General features: G+C 49.6%; 2 protein-coding genes across 2 annotated transcripts in view; one reads left to right on the forward strand and one right to left on the reverse strand.

Annotated features, from left to right (window-relative positions):
* LOC114591037 (uncharacterized) overlaps positions 1–14,987 on the reverse strand; it is a 29,665-nt gene that overhangs the window by 7,944 nt on the left and 6,734 nt on the right. Inside the window, exon 4 of the mRNA XM_077923574.1 lies at positions 13,127–14,214. Coding sequence (XP_077779700.1) covers positions 13,127–14,214 — 1,088 coding nt within the window. The remainder of the gene's footprint in view (positions 1–13,126; positions 14,215–14,987) is intronic.
* Positions 1,831–7,768, forward strand: LOC114592325 (uncharacterized). Its single transcript, XM_028720414.2, has 2 exons — positions 1,831–1,980; positions 4,999–7,768. The coding sequence occupies exon 2, from the start codon at positions 5,046–5,048 to the stop codon at positions 6,264–6,266; it is 1,221 nt and encodes a 406-aa protein (XP_028576247.2). The 5' UTR covers positions 1,831–1,980; positions 4,999–5,045; the 3' UTR covers positions 6,267–7,768.

Below are 14,987 nucleotides of genomic sequence, written 5' to 3' on the forward strand. Positions count from 1 at the left end.
ACACACACACTGCTACCTCCAGTTACATACACTTCAGGTTACAGACTCCGCTAACCCAGAAATAGTGCTTCAGGTTAAGAACTTTGCTTCAGGATAAGAACAGAAATCGTGCTCCAGCGGCGCGGCGGCAGTGGGAGGCATTAGCTAAAGTGGTGCTTCAGGTTAAGAACAGTTTCAGGTTAAGAACAGACCTCCGGAACAAATTAAGTACTTAACCCGAGGTACCACTGTGTGTATATATATATATATATATATATAGCCTTAAATTTTTTATTTCAAGGGGAACAGTGGTCTCCTAGCAACTGTCAGCACCATTAACAAACTACAACTCCTAGATTTTTATTTTTTTTGCAGGGGAGGGGAGGCATTACTGTTTATAATAGTAATCATCGTGTTTTAAATGCATATAGTAGGTGAATGCCACCCTATGTTCTATCACAAACGTTTCCCAAGTCGCCCCTTCGCCTTCCCCTTTGAGTCCCCAGTAACATTCTCTTGGTAGGATGAGAGAGGCGCTCTTGGGAATCATAGGAACAGAACTACCTAAATTGTACAGTGGTACCTCGGGTTACATATGCTTCAGGTTACAGACTCCGCTAACCCAGAAATTGTGCTTCAGGTTAAGAACTTTGCTTCAGGATGAGAACAGAAATCGTGCTCTGGTGGCGTGGTGGCAGCAGGAGGCCCCATTAGCTAAAGTGGTGCTTCAGGTTAAGAATAGTTTCTGGTTAAGAACGGACCTTCGGAACAAATTAAGTACTTAACCCGAGATACCACTGTATAGCAATTTATTCATTTATGTGACTACAGCGGCAAGAATATTACTTTCCGCAAAATGGAAAGAAATCCCAGCAAAGGAAAAAGGAATACAAAAACTTATGGAAACGGCGAAACTTACCGGAAGAATAAGAAATCAAGAAAACAAACTTTTATAAAAGAATGGAAATGGCTTATTGAATATTTACAGAAAAATTGTAAACACATAAAAACACTGGCAGGATTATTGTAATAACCTGCAGCTATATTAAGAGTACTGTACAGTGGTACCTCTGGTTATGTACTTAATTCATTCTGGAGGTCCGTTCTTAACCTGAAACTGTTCTTAACCTGAAGCACCACTTTAGCTAATGGGGCCTCTTGCTGCTGCCGCGCCGACGGAGCCCAATTTCTGTTCTCATCCTGAAGCAAAGTTCTTAACCCGAGGTACTATTTCTGGGTTAGCGGAGTCTGTAACCTGAAGTGTATGTAACCTGAAGCGTATGTAACCTGAAGCGTATGTAACCCGAGGTACCACTGTATATATTTAAAGGAGATAAACAAATAAGTTAAGTTAATTTGAATATGCAGAAGATATTTAAAATAAAAATAAATTTAAGGAACCACAGAAAGCGGGGGAAGGAAGTCAAGATTTAAAATGTCCAAATGATTGTAAAATCAGTGAAATGTATATATCTGAATAGTATAAATAATTTTTTTTAAAGAAAGAGGATTGGGAGAGGCGATTTGCCTGGAACCCTGGACAGCCGCTGCCAGTCAGTGTAGACAACACTGCGCTAAATGGACCAATTTTCTGACTCTGTATTTGGCATCTTCCTTTGTTAGGCTCCCTCCGCCCGCAAAAGCCAGCAGGCTTGGGAGCTGTCCAGAATTCTTCACCAGAAACTTCCTTGCAGTTTCACGGATAATTTGGAATTTATTTCTTTTCTCTGCCTTTGCGCCTTTGGAAGGAGTCGCCCAAAATCCACGATTGCTAGAGAGACTCTGTTTTCGTGTCTCTTTTTTTTTTTTTTTTTTTTGCAAAGGGGGACGATAAACGGCGACGGCCACTTCCTGTTCCTTCCTCTCTCTCTCTGTCTCCTTTTCAATCGCTCCAGCAAAACCCATTTGCAAATCGGCAGTTGCAGGAGCCGCTTCTTTTGTGCGCGTGTTGCTGCGCGCTGCGCTCTTGCAGGCGGCGGTGCGTCCGGAGGGCTTGCGGAGGTAGGAAAGTTGCTTCCCTTCAAATCATGCTTAGTCTTCCTTCTCTTTTCCCTTTTTTCCACTGGGGGAGGAGGAGAGACAAAAGGCGAGGTAGTGCAGCGAGGGGGGACAATAGGAAACTCCCCTTCCCTTCCTGGGTGGCTGGAAAAGCTGGATCGCAAATATTTAGATCTCTGTCTGGAACAGGGGAGGAGGTGGGAAAAGAGAAACCTTCATATTATCCAGTATTATGGAAAAGGGGGCCTTTTTAAGGTTGCCAATGGACTGGGCAGTGTGCGAAAGCCTGATTTGGCTCTTGGACGGTGGCTGGATGTGCAGAAATGTGGATTTGCAAGAAAAAAGCAGGTGTGGAGCTTTTTTGCCATACAGGGACAAAGACGCCTGCAGATCGGCATGCTCTCCAAAGGCAGAGCTGCAGCCTGTGTTGGAAAAGTTAGCAACCCCTCCTACCTACCCTCTTCCTCCTCCTTTTAAATGCAGGGCCAGAGCTCATTGGCAGAGTAGCTGTCTCGCATGCAAAAGGTACAAAATCCCTGGCATCTCTGCTGGCAATGAAATCCTGGAGAGCAGCTGCCAATCAGTGTAGACAATATTGAGCTCAGTGAATAATAATTTATTATTTGTACCCCGCCCATCTGGCTGGGTTTCTCCATCCACTCTGGGCGGCTTCCACAGAGAGCAAAAATACACAAAAATGTCACACATTAAAAACTTCCCTGAACAGGGCTGCCTTCAGATGTCTTCTGAATGTCAGGTAGTTGTTTATCGCTTTGACATCTGATGGGAGAGTGTTCCACAGGGCGGGCGCCACTACCGAGAAGGCCCTCTGCCTGGTTCCCTGTAGCTTTGCTTCTCGCAATGAGGGAACCGCCAGAAGGCGTTCGGCGCTGGACCTCAGCGTCCGGGCAGAACAATGGGGGTGGAGATGCTCCTTCAGGTATACTGGGCCGAGGCTGTTTAGGGCTTTAAAGGTCAGCATCAACACTTTGAATTGTGCTCGGAAATGTACTGGGAGCCAATGTAGGTCTTTCAAAACTGGTGTTATGTGGTCTCGGTGGCCGCCCCCAGTCACCTGTCTAGCTGCCGCATTCTGGATTAGTTGTAGTTTCCGGGTCACCTTCAAAGGTAGCCCCACGTAGAGCGCATTGCATTAGTCCAAGCGGGAGATAACTAGAGCATACACCACTCTGACGAGACAGTCCGCGGTACATGACAGCTTCCTGTTTCTCTGTACAAGGCAAGCAGAAGCTGCCAGGTTCGAGCCTCAGTGGCCTCTTAAGTTACCATGTGGTCCTCAGACAAAGGCAAGGATGTGGATTTAATTAATTAAATAATAGCAATAATACTGCTCTCCCTGAAACCCCCAGAGAGCTTCTGCCAATCAGTGCAGACAGTTCTCAGTCGGATGGGCCAATGGTCCAGAACTCTGTTACAAGGCGGCACAGCACTGACACGGGAACAAAACCGGAAGCTGCCTTATTCCACGTCGGAAAATCAACACTGACTGGCAGAGGCTCTCCAGGGTTTGGGGCAGCAGCTTTTCCCGTTCTTGCCCAGAGGCACCGGGAATCGCACCCGGGATAAGGCAGACGCTTTGGCCCTGAGCTACGGTGTTTCCAGGAACCAGGCAGAGGGCCTACTCGGTGGTGGCGCCCGCCCTGTGGAACGCCCTCCCATCAGATGTCAAGGAAATAAGCAACTCTCTGACTTTTAGAAGACATCTGAAGGCAGCCCTGTTTAGGGAAGCTTTTAACGTTTGATGTTTTATTGTGTTTTAAATATTTTTAGGGGAGCTGCCCAGAGTGGCTGGGGAAGCCCAGTTAGATGGGCAGGGTATAAATAAAGAAATTATCATTATCATTATCATTATTTCCCCCCACAAACTTGAGTCAGCCCAGGTTTAAAGAGCCCCTTGGGAGAAGCTTGCAGAGCAGTGTTTATGAGGTATTAGGGGCAGCCTTGGGGAAAGTTTTTGGTGAGCAAGTTCCCATGGCCCTTTTGTAACTTATCCTTTGCTCCGGAGGTCATTGCAATGTCAAGTGTTGCATATTCAAAAGAGCATCTTTTGTGTCTGGGTGAATTAATGTGGGCTAACGGTCATTCCATCGGGACGCGTGTGGCGCTGTGGTCTAAATCACAGAGCCTAGGGCTTGCCGATCAGAAGGTCGGCGGTTTGAATCCCCGTGACGGGGTGAGCTCCCGTTGCTCGGTCCCAGCTCCTGCCAACCTGGCAGTTAGAAAGCACGTCAAAGTGCAAGTAGATAAATAGGTTCCGCTCCGGCGGGAAGGTAAACGGTGTTTCCCTGCGCTGCTCTGGTTCGCCAGAAGCGGCTTAGTCATGTTGGCCACATGACCCGGAAGCTGTACGCCGACTGGGTTAGCAGAGTCTGTAACCTGAAGCGTCTGTAACCCGAGGTACCACTGTATTATTGTTTATTCTGTTGTTTCTATTCTGAATTAGATCTCTTTGGAGGCACCAAAATCATTTAAGTGCTCAAGGGCCTCTAAAGGTCTTAATCTGACCCTGCAGGAGAGCCACTGCCAATAGTGTGGGAAATACTGAGTTTGAGGCCTCGGCCCAGTATACCTGAAGGAGCGTCTCCACCCCCATCGCTCTGCCCGGACACTGAGGTCCAGCTCTGAGGGCCTTCTGGCGGTTCCCTCACTGCGAGAAGCCAAGTTACAGGGAACCAGGCAGAGGGCCTTCTCGGTAGTGGCACCTGCCCTGTGGGACACCCTCCCACCAGATGTCAAACAGAAAAATAACTACCAAACTTTTAGAAGACATCTAAAGGCAGCCCTGTTTAGGGAAGCTTTTAATGTTTAATAGGTTATTGTATTTTAGTGTTTTGTTGGAAGCCGCCCAGAGTGGCTGGGGAAGCCCAGCCAGATGGGCGGGGTATAAATAATAAATTATTATTATTATTATTATTATTATTATTATTATTATTATTAGACCCATGGTCAAACTCACCTGTCCTGTTTAGGTCGCTTCTCACTCTCATTTTCCTTTTTTAGCCTGAGAAACGTATTTTTCAAAGAAAATCCCCGCCGCCGGAGAACAAATGAGTGACAGCAAAGAGGAAGCCACCGAGACGAAAACCCCCGACCTCATGGAAGCGTGTGGGCACTTGCTGGAGGCACCCGACGGCCTTTCCGGTTTCCACGACATGGAAGGCATCTGCGAGATCAGCCATCTCCCGGAAGGCCCGCCGGGCCTCCTCCCCGTCTTGGACGAAGGCGGCTCAGTCGAAGGGACGTCCTACATCTGCACCGAATGTGGGAAGAGCTTCTGCAGCATCTCGAGCCTCATCAGCCACCAGAAGAGGAACCACTCGGGGGAGAAGCCCTACAAGTGCTCCGACTGCGGGCGCAGCTTTCACCAGAGCTCGGACCTGGTGAAGCACGAGCGGATCCACACGGGCGAGAAGCCGTACCAGTGCTCGGTGTGCGAGAAGCGCTTCAACCAGCGCTCCTACCTGATCGTCCACGAGCGCTTCCACACGAAGGAGAAGCCCTACAAGTGCTTCCTGTGCGGCAAGAGCTTCTGTTCCAACGCCCACCTCATGACGCACCAGAGGACCCACACGGGCGAGAGGCCTTACCAGTGCCCCGACTGCGGGAAGCGCTTCAGCACCAGCTCGAACTTCGTCAACCACAAGAAGACCCACACGGAGGAGAAGCCGTTCAGCTGCTCCCTCTGCGAGAAGAGCTTCAAGCGCAGCTCGAACCTCATCCAGCACGAGCGGACCCACACGGGCGAGAGGCCCTACACCTGCTTGACGTGCGGGGAGAGCTTCGCGTCCAACTCGGGCCTGGTGAAGCACCAGAGGAGCCACACGGGCGAGAGGCCCTACAAATGCTCCTACTGCGGCAAAAGCTTCAGCCAGAGCATGATCCTCACGCAGCACGAAAGGACCCACACGGGCGAGAAGCCCTGCAAGTGCCTCGTCTGCGGAAAGAGCTTCCGCTCCAGCTCCGACCTCGTCAAGCACAAGAGGACCCACACGGGCGAGAAGCCCTACAAGTGCTCGCTGTGCGGGAAAAGCTTCACCACCAGCTCGGACGTGGTGAAGCACGAGCGGACCCACACGGGCGAGAAGCCCTACAAGTGCGGCACCTGCGGGAAGAGCTTCAGCCAGAGCGCACACCTCATGCAGCACCAGAGGATCCACACGGGGGAGAAGCCGTACATGTGCCTCGTCTGCGGGAGGTGCTTCACCTGCAGCGCGCACCTCGTGGTCCATAAAAGAACCCATAAAGACCGGGAGGCTTTGCAAGCCTAAACTGTTTTGGTCTTTAGGGGGCTTTTTTGAGGCGTGTGGGGAGTGCTTCCTGTGGGATGGGGAATGGAAATGGCTTTACTCCCCGGTCTGACATAGTTGAGCAGCAAAGATCCCATGCAAAAAAGAGAGAGGAAATCTTAGGAGCACAGCTGTCAACTTTTCCCTTTTCTTGCAAGGAATCCTATTCGGAATAAGAGAATTTCCCTTAAAAAAGGGGAAACGTTTACAGCTATGCTTAGGAGCGTACTATGCAGTTTCTTAAACCAGACTTTTATAAAAACAATGTGGAGCCTGTTTTTAGAGGAGTGTGTGAAGCAGAAAAATTTAGTACAGTGGTACCTCGGGTTACATACGCTTCAGGTTACAGACTCCGCTAACCCAGAAATAGTACCTCGTGTTAAGAACTTTGCTTCAGGATGAGAACAGAAATCACGCAGCGGCGGCGCGAGGCCCCATTAGCTGAAGTGGTGCTTCGGCGGGAAGGTAAACAGCGTTTCCGTGTGCTGCTCTGGTTCGCCAGAAGCGGCTTAGTCATGCTGGCCACATGACCTGGAAGCTGTATGCCAGCTCCCTCGGCCAGTAAAGCGAGATGAGCGCCGCAACCCCAGAGTCGGCCACGACTGGACCTAATGGTCTGGGGTCCCTTTACCTCGGGTTACAGACGCTTCAGGTTACAGACTCCGCTAACCCAGAAATAGTACCTTGGTTTAAGAACTTTGCTTCAGGATGAGAACAGAAATCATGTGGAAACAGTGGGAGGCCCCATTAGCTAAAGTGGTACCTCAGGTTAAGAACAGTTTCAGGTTAAGAACGGACCTCCGGAACGAATTAAGTACATAACTAGAGGTACCACTGTAACCAATTTAATCGTATTATGCATGGGGGGGGGGGGAATCCTGCCCAGCTAGGAAAGAAGCCATAACATTTCCACACAGGCCTGTTCCTGTACTTCGCTGAGTAACGCAGGCGGTAACGCCAAAGTGAACCTGACCAGGCTTCTCGGCGCAGTCAGTGGATCCCCAGCCTGTTTTTAGGGCAAATGGGGCGCCATCCCACCAAACCCCATCCTTGACATGCGTTCCCACTTGCATCCAGTCCAAGGGATGGCGCTGTCTGTCGGCTTCTTCCTCCTTGGTCTCAGTGTGGCCCTTGTAGAACTCTGTAAGAGGGGATCAAGGCCAGCGTTAGTTAGCTGTGCCTGTTGCTGGCTCTCTGGCGCCACCTACTGTCGGCCTCCCTACCTTCCGCCCTACCGATATCAATGGAACCCAGCGACACATTCGTGCAAGGGATCAGAGCATATATTGTGCTAAGGCACTCTGGGTCACGGGATTTTGGGTGCGGAGGAGAGACGCAGCTGCAAGAGCAACTGCAGGCGGGGAAGCAGCTACAGAATCGAACCATCGGTGCAAAAAAACAAATGGGTTTTTCATGCATTACTGTATGTTATTTCATGGTAATAAATAGATGGTTGTTTTGTGTGCAGGCCTTCTTTATCAAGAGCCCTAACCTGTGCATCAGTACCTTGGGTCATGTGGGTTTTGCAGCATTCTGACCCAGACCCAAACTGCTTGATTCCCCAATATGAGGACCACACTTACAGTTGAACCTTGGTTCTTGAACACCTTGTGAGTTGGAACGTTTTGGCTCCCGAACGCTGCAAACCCATAAGTGAATGCTCTGGTTTGCGAACGTTATTTGGAACCTGAACGTCCGACACGGCTTCCGAGGCCTCCGATTGTTCTTCTGTTAACAGCTCTTCATAAGCTGCCCATTCACTCTTTACATTAATTTTTTTTCCAAGGGGTATTATCAGAGCTTTTTTTTTCTTAAAATGTTTTGGGGTACTCTCATTTTGACTCAAGAAAATCACTGGGAAAGGAAAGGAAGCCGCTGTCAGAGGTGGTAACAATGAAACTGACCAATCACCGTGCTAGATTCCAACTCCTACTTCACACATTAAACGCTCGCTTCCCTCTGAGACTCAGGAAACACCATGACAGGAAATGAGGCTGCCATCAGGGGTAGCAACGGAACTGACGATTCACCGCTCTGGAGAAGAAACTAATTTTTATTATTTTAGTTTCTTCTCCCGTTAGATTCACAAAATGTTTAGGGGTATGCATACCCCTGCATCACCCCAGAAAGCAAGCATTGGGTATTATAGTCTTTTAAATATATGGTGCAAATGTAGCCCTAATGAGCACCAGCCGCCACTACTGGCAGAGAGAAAATGGCTAGGGAGAGGTTTTTCTCCCTCATCAGCTTGGACCCCAAGGCTGAAGCTGAACAGCAGGCGATTCAGAGCAGGCGAAAGGAAGACTTGCACAATTTAAAAAATGGCATTTGCTGACACAAGCTGTGGTGATGGCTGCCAAATTGTGGATGGCTGTGAATGAAAAAGAAATCAGTGGCTGCTAGTATAGTCTGAGGCGGCACGTGAGGCTACCATCTTGCTCGCTCTGGTCACTGGGAGAATAGGTGTCCATTTGGGAGCCATCTTGTGTGTGAGAGAAAACCCTTTTTCCCTCACAGAAATGAGGGTTTTCCTAACAATTCTCGGCACACTGAAGAAACGACACTTGCCAGGATTCTTTGGGGGAAGCCATGATAGTTAGTGTGATATGATAGTGCTTTAAATGTATGTTGCAGGTGGCACAAGTTTTTGCCCTCTTCACATATATAGGGGAGATACTATCCCTGTTTTTTCCTCACAGAGCTTGTTTCCAAATCCCTCAAGCATCCTCATTGTCTTCTGAGCTTCTTCCAATGTGTCTTCATCCTCCAGATGAAGACTGACTCCAGATGAGTTCTGGGTTAGGGCAAAATAAACTCCTTTTGAGTATTGGATAGGAATTACGAGGCAGATTTCTTTAAAGATGCAGGCCTTTGTCCTGTTCCCAAACGGACCATTCCACCCTGAATTTCCCCCAGCACTTCAAACTACACAAGAGCGTATTTATTCAAGTAAGGGATCGTGGTTGTACATGGTTGATACAAAATTAAACATTCCAGGCAATACAGGGATGGGAAACCTGTGGCTTTCCACTGGTTCGGTTGGACTCCAACTCCCATCAGCCCCAACCAGCATGGCCAATGGCCAGGGATGATGGGAGTTGGAGTGCAGCACCATTTCAAAGGCCACAGGTTCACCCAACCCCAGCCTTCCAAGGATAGTGCAGCCTGGGAGAGCGAGCTTCCATTTCACAAAATGTGCACCAGCCTGGATGAAAGACAAAATGCTCGTAGACCTGATGCATTTAGTTAATGGGCAATCTATTCAGAAGATAATTACTGTATTTTTTGCCCTATAGGGCGCACCAGCCCATAGGGCGCACCTAGTTCTTTTTGGGGGGAAATAAACAAGAAGAAAAAATCCCCCCCCCCGGCGCAGGGCTGGGGCGGGGGAAGCCCGAGCTTCCCCCGACCCCAGCCCCCAGAACAGGCTGCTATCCGCAAGCCTTGGGAGCCCGGCGGGAACTCCTGCCGGTCTACCCAGGCTTGCAGATATAAGCCCGGGGCGCGCTCCGCTGCACTCCCCAGGCTTCAGGAAGCAGGCTGCTATCCGCAAGCCTAGGGAGCCCGGCAGGAAGTCACGCCGGGCTCCCAAGGCTTGCGGAGGGCTGCCCGAAGCCTGGAGAGCGAGAGGGGTTGGTGCGCACCGACCCCTCTCGCTCTCCAGGCTTCAGCGAAAGCCTGCATTCGCCCCATAGGACGCACACACATTTCCCCTTCATTTTTGGAGGGGGGAAAGTGCGTCCTATAGGGAGGGTGAAAAATACGGTATACTTTGAGGCGTTAGTTGATCTACCATGGTCATTCCTTCCTGTCTCTGTTTGCTTCCCCTATCTCTTGCTCAGCTCTTTGATGGCTGAGAACAGCCTTTAATCTGTTGGAAGTAAGTGATAATGCAGGGTACCTTCTGACCTTTTTTGATGTTAGACATTGTTTGGAGAATGTGCGGCATGAGAAGAGGTGGCTAGCTGATGAATAATCTGCACACAGCTCGCCGGGCAAGGCATGTAGGCGAACAGGCTAGTTAGCTATAAATCAGATGGTTTGGGGGCAGTTCTTTGAAGCTCCCGCACAAACTAGAGTGGTACTTCATAAGACGAATGCCTCGCAAGACGAAAAACTCGCAAGAAAGAGTTTTCCGTTTTTCGAGGTGCTTCGCCAGACGAATTTCCCTATGGGCTTGCTTCGCAAGAAGTAAGCCCATAGGTAAATCTCTGGGGACCTCTTTTAAAATGCTGGCGGTCAGGAGCAAAGACTTTCGCCCACCGCCGGCCTTCAGAAGATGTCCTGGACTTCTCCACTGTCCCGGGGCAATCTTAAAATGCTGGCGGGCGGCAGCGAAGCCTTCGCTGCCGACCCCCAGCATTTCAAAAGCCCCCGGGACAGCGGAGGCTTCGCTACCGCCCGCCAGCATTTTAAAATCGCCCCGGGACAGCGGAGAAGTCTCCGCTGTCCCGGGGGCTTTTAAAATGCTGGCGGTCAGCAGCAAAGCCCTCCTGTCCCCAGAGCTTGTGGGGTGGGAGGTGGGGAGAAGGGCTTTTCTTCCCACCGCCAGCCTTCAGAACAGCCTTCTGAAGGCTGGCGGTGGGAAGAAAAGCCCTTGTCGTCCCCCCCCCAGCCTTCAGAAGAGGTCGGGGGACAGACTGTCCCCGGACCTGGTCTGAAGGCGGTTTCCATAGGAACGCATTGATTGATTTACAATGCATTCCTATGGGAAACCGTGCTTCGCAAGACAAAAAACTCGCTAGAAGAAAAAACTCGCGGAACGAATTAATTTCGTCTTGCGAGGTACCACTGTATCTCATGCTCTCTCTGCCACCCTATCTCTGTGGGCCGAATGAGAGCAAGGACCGCAGATGGCCCATCTCAGGCAGATTTCATCTCTAACCTTGAATGGAGCCTTCAAATGTCTCTGTGTGCGACCCCAATCTGTGCTTAGATTCAGAGCACTCCGATACCACTTTTTAAACATCCACGGCTTCCCCTGGAAAACTCCTGGGAGCTGCAGTGAAGGAGGCAGAGAGTTTATTGGAGAACCCCTACTCCCCTCACTGAGCTCCAGTTCTCAGAGTTGCCTGGGGAGGGCGATTGACTCTTAAACCACTCTGCAAATTGCAGCTCTGCAGGGCAGGCCAAAGACATTTTGGCGCCTGAGGCGAACCACAAAATGGTGTCTCCCCTCCCTGCCAGGGAAGAAGGGGTGAGGGGCGATCTCCATCAGGAACAAGAGCGGAATCAAATCAACCTTTCCTTATGGTTGAAATGGGAATCAAAGGCTATTGGGGGGGGGGGGAAGGGGCCCACTATGAATCACACCAGGTGGGTGTGGATCCCAGGAGGTCCCCCGGTAATTTCCGCCCTAGGGAGGAGTCTAGCAGCGCCTCCTATTCACCAAGAGGCCACAGTAGAGGCAGCACTGTGGGACGGTGTGACATTTGCCTCCTAGGTGGGTCATAAGGAAAGGGTTAAAATGAGTGTGATGTGATTGGCCAGTAGAAACTGATAGGAGGAATTAGAGTGAGAGTGGGAGTTGTGTGAAAGTCAGTGGAGTGTTGGGAGTTGAAGGAGGAGGAGGGAGGTTATAAGTCTGTGGGTTGGTCGAGTTGTGTGGTGAGAGAATGAGAGGAATTGTTAGGTGGAGTTAGATAGTTGGGATAATCAGTTTGAAGTTGTTAGGAACGCATAGGACAGTTAAGGAACTAAGATTAAGAAACCGCCAAGAAAAATTAACTGAAACCATAAGCTTGTTCATGCCTAAAAATAAACTTGATTATTTGTTAACGTTAACAACTGACTGGACTCCGTGTGTCCCCGTGAGGAGAAATGGGTTGGTGGCAGAAAAGAAAGCAATTACAGTGGTGGCACAGGGTCAGTAGACCGTCAAACGTCCGGGGGCCCTGTGTGAGCGCCACAGACGGCTGCCAAGGAGGCGGAAGATTCGGCCTCCAAGGAGTGTGCCTCAGCCATCGCTGTCACTGAGGTAGCAGCACATGATGGAGGCTGGATCAGCTGCCCCTGTGGATCCTGCTGTCTAAGGCAATCAGCCCACCTTGCCTCATGGGTGGGCCGGCCCTGCAGCTCTGTGAGGGAAATGGCAGATGGGACGTAATTACTGACATCCCTTTTTTAAAAATAATATTTTATTAAATTTTCAAAACAACAACAACACACAAAACAAACAAACAGCAACAACCACAAACAAAGGAAATTTTCATCCAACCGGTCGATCGCGATCTACTGGTCGATTGCCGGGCGTCCCTGGTCGATCACGGTGGATCATGTGACCCCGCCCCGCCCCCAAAAGCTCAACAACTTTTTAATAGTGGGAGTAGATCGCAGTCTCTTGGGAGTTGGACATGCCTGCCGTAAAGCAAGGATGGGATCCAGAAGCCCTTCGGATGTTGCTGGACTGCAACTCCTGGCCGGTGGACCATGATGGGAGATGGGAGCCCAGTGGCAGATGAAGGACCACAGGTTCCTTATCCCTGCTTTAAGACTTCAACTGCTAAAAGGTGAACCTAGCTACCTGTTCTTTCTAGGGCTGATTTTCCAGTATCCAGTGAGGCAAATGGGCTACATGAAACACTAACCATGTGGACAACAGCCCTGCGCTGTTTGTTTAGAAGCTTATATTTCTCTCTAACTAGCTGTACGTAGAGATCTGGAAGGCGGGGAATTCTCTATGAGGAATATGAGTTGCATGAAAAGAAGACTACCCTGTGACACAGATTTGTAGGATTTCCAGTTCTGTGTAGAATCTCTGGTGTTTATCAAGATTTGTGTTGAGGTTCAATCTCTTCCGACAATTCAAGTATTGATAACGTTCCCATCTCCTGTAAAGTTCACTGTATGTCTATTACGGTGCAAACTCCCATTTTCCTCCTGTGTGAATGCTTTTGATGGCGGATAAGATACTGGCTCTGACTGAACCTCTTCCCGCAATCCACACACTCGTGCAGCTTCTCTGTCGTGTGCCTCCTCTGGTGCCTGGTCAGGTACTGGCACACGCTGAAACTTTTCCCACAGTCTAAGCATTCATAGGGCTTCTCTCCTGAGTGGATTCTCTGATGGCTGAGAAGGTTAGATTTATTGGAAAACGTCTTGGTACAATCCGAGCACGTGTACGGCTTTTGCCCGGTGTGGATTCTCAGGTGGCTGAGAAGGTTGGATCGGTCCGAAAAGGTTTTGGAACAATCTGAGCATTTATAGGGTTTCTGCCCCGTGTGGATTCTCTTGTGGGTATTAAGGTGCGAGCTCCGACGGAAGCATTTCTCGCAATCGGGGCATTCGTAGGGTTTCTCTCCGGTGTGGGTTCTCTTGTGGCTGATAAGGTCTGAGCTCAGCCGGAAGCTTTTCCCACAGTCTGAACATTCGTAGGGTTTCTCCCCGGTGTGGGTTCGCCTGTGGCTAACCAGGCCTGAGCTGCATCGGAAACTTTTCCCGCACTCCGAACATTTGTACGATTTCTCCCCCGTGTGGGTTCTCCGATGCCTATGGAGGTTCGAGCTCCGGCGAAAACTTTTCCCACAGTCGGCACATTTGTATGGTTTTTCTCCCGTGTGGGTTCTCTGGTGCCTGTGGAAGTCTGAACTCCAACGGAAGCTCTTTCCACAGTCTGAGCATTCGTAGGGTTTCTCCCCGGTGTGGGTTCTCTGGTGCTTATGAAGGTAAGCTTCGTCTCTGAACACCTTCCCACACACGTCACACTTGTTCCTCCTTTCCCTGCTGGGGATTCTCTGATGCACTGTGATTTCGTGGAACTGGCCGCCTTCATAAGCAATGGATTTCTTTGGCCATTCCTCCACTTTGCTCCCTTGCTCCCACTCTGGCCCATCCACGTCCCCATCGTCTTTGTCCACTGCCTGATGATCAGCAACTTCCATCAACACTCCATGTGGCTCCCTCTCATCCTTACCAGGCCATTCGTCAGCTCCTGAAATCAAGAAGCAAGGCGGATTAGTTTACGGCCAGGTGGCTCACCGGAGCAAGACGCTTTGAGGATATTACACTGATCCTGGTCTGACTACACTGGCTACCAATTAGTTTCCGGGCCCAATTCAAAGTGCTGGTTTTGACCTATAAAGCCTTAAACGGATCAGAACTGCAATACCCCAAGGACCGCCTCTTTCCATATGAACCTACCCAGACCCTGAGATCTGAGGCCTTCCTTTGTGTGCCACCTTCTTGAGAGGTCCGGAGGGTGGCAACATGAGAACAGGGCCTTCTCTGCAGTGGTTCTGTGTCTGTGGAATGCTCTCCCCCAGGGGAGATTTCATTATAAAGCTTTAGGCAGCAGGCAAAAACGTTCCTTTTTAACCAGGCCTTTGGTTGACCTGATCAACATCCTATACCTTTTTAAAATGTGGCTCTTTGGGTGTGTGTGTACAGGTGAAACTCAGAAAATTAGAATATTGTGGAAAAGTTCATTTATTTCAGTAATGCAACTTAAAAGGTGAAACTAATATATGAGATAGACTCATGACATGCAAAGCGAGATATGTCAAGCCTTTATTTGTTACAATTGTGATGTTTACGGCGTACAGCTGATGAAAACCCCAAATTAATAATCTCAGAAAATTAGAATATTAAATGAAATCAGCAAAACAAGGATTGCAAATAGAGCAATATTGGACCTCTGAGAAGTAGAAGCATGCACATGTACTCAGTACTTGGTTTGGGCCCCTTTTGCATCAATTACGGCCTCAG

The sequence above is a fragment of the Podarcis muralis genome, chromosome 2 (genome assembly GCF_964188315.1).
Source record: "Podarcis muralis chromosome 2, rPodMur119.hap1.1, whole genome shotgun sequence".
In the NCBI taxonomy this organism is placed as follows: domain Eukaryota; kingdom Metazoa; phylum Chordata; class Lepidosauria; order Squamata; family Lacertidae; genus Podarcis; species Podarcis muralis.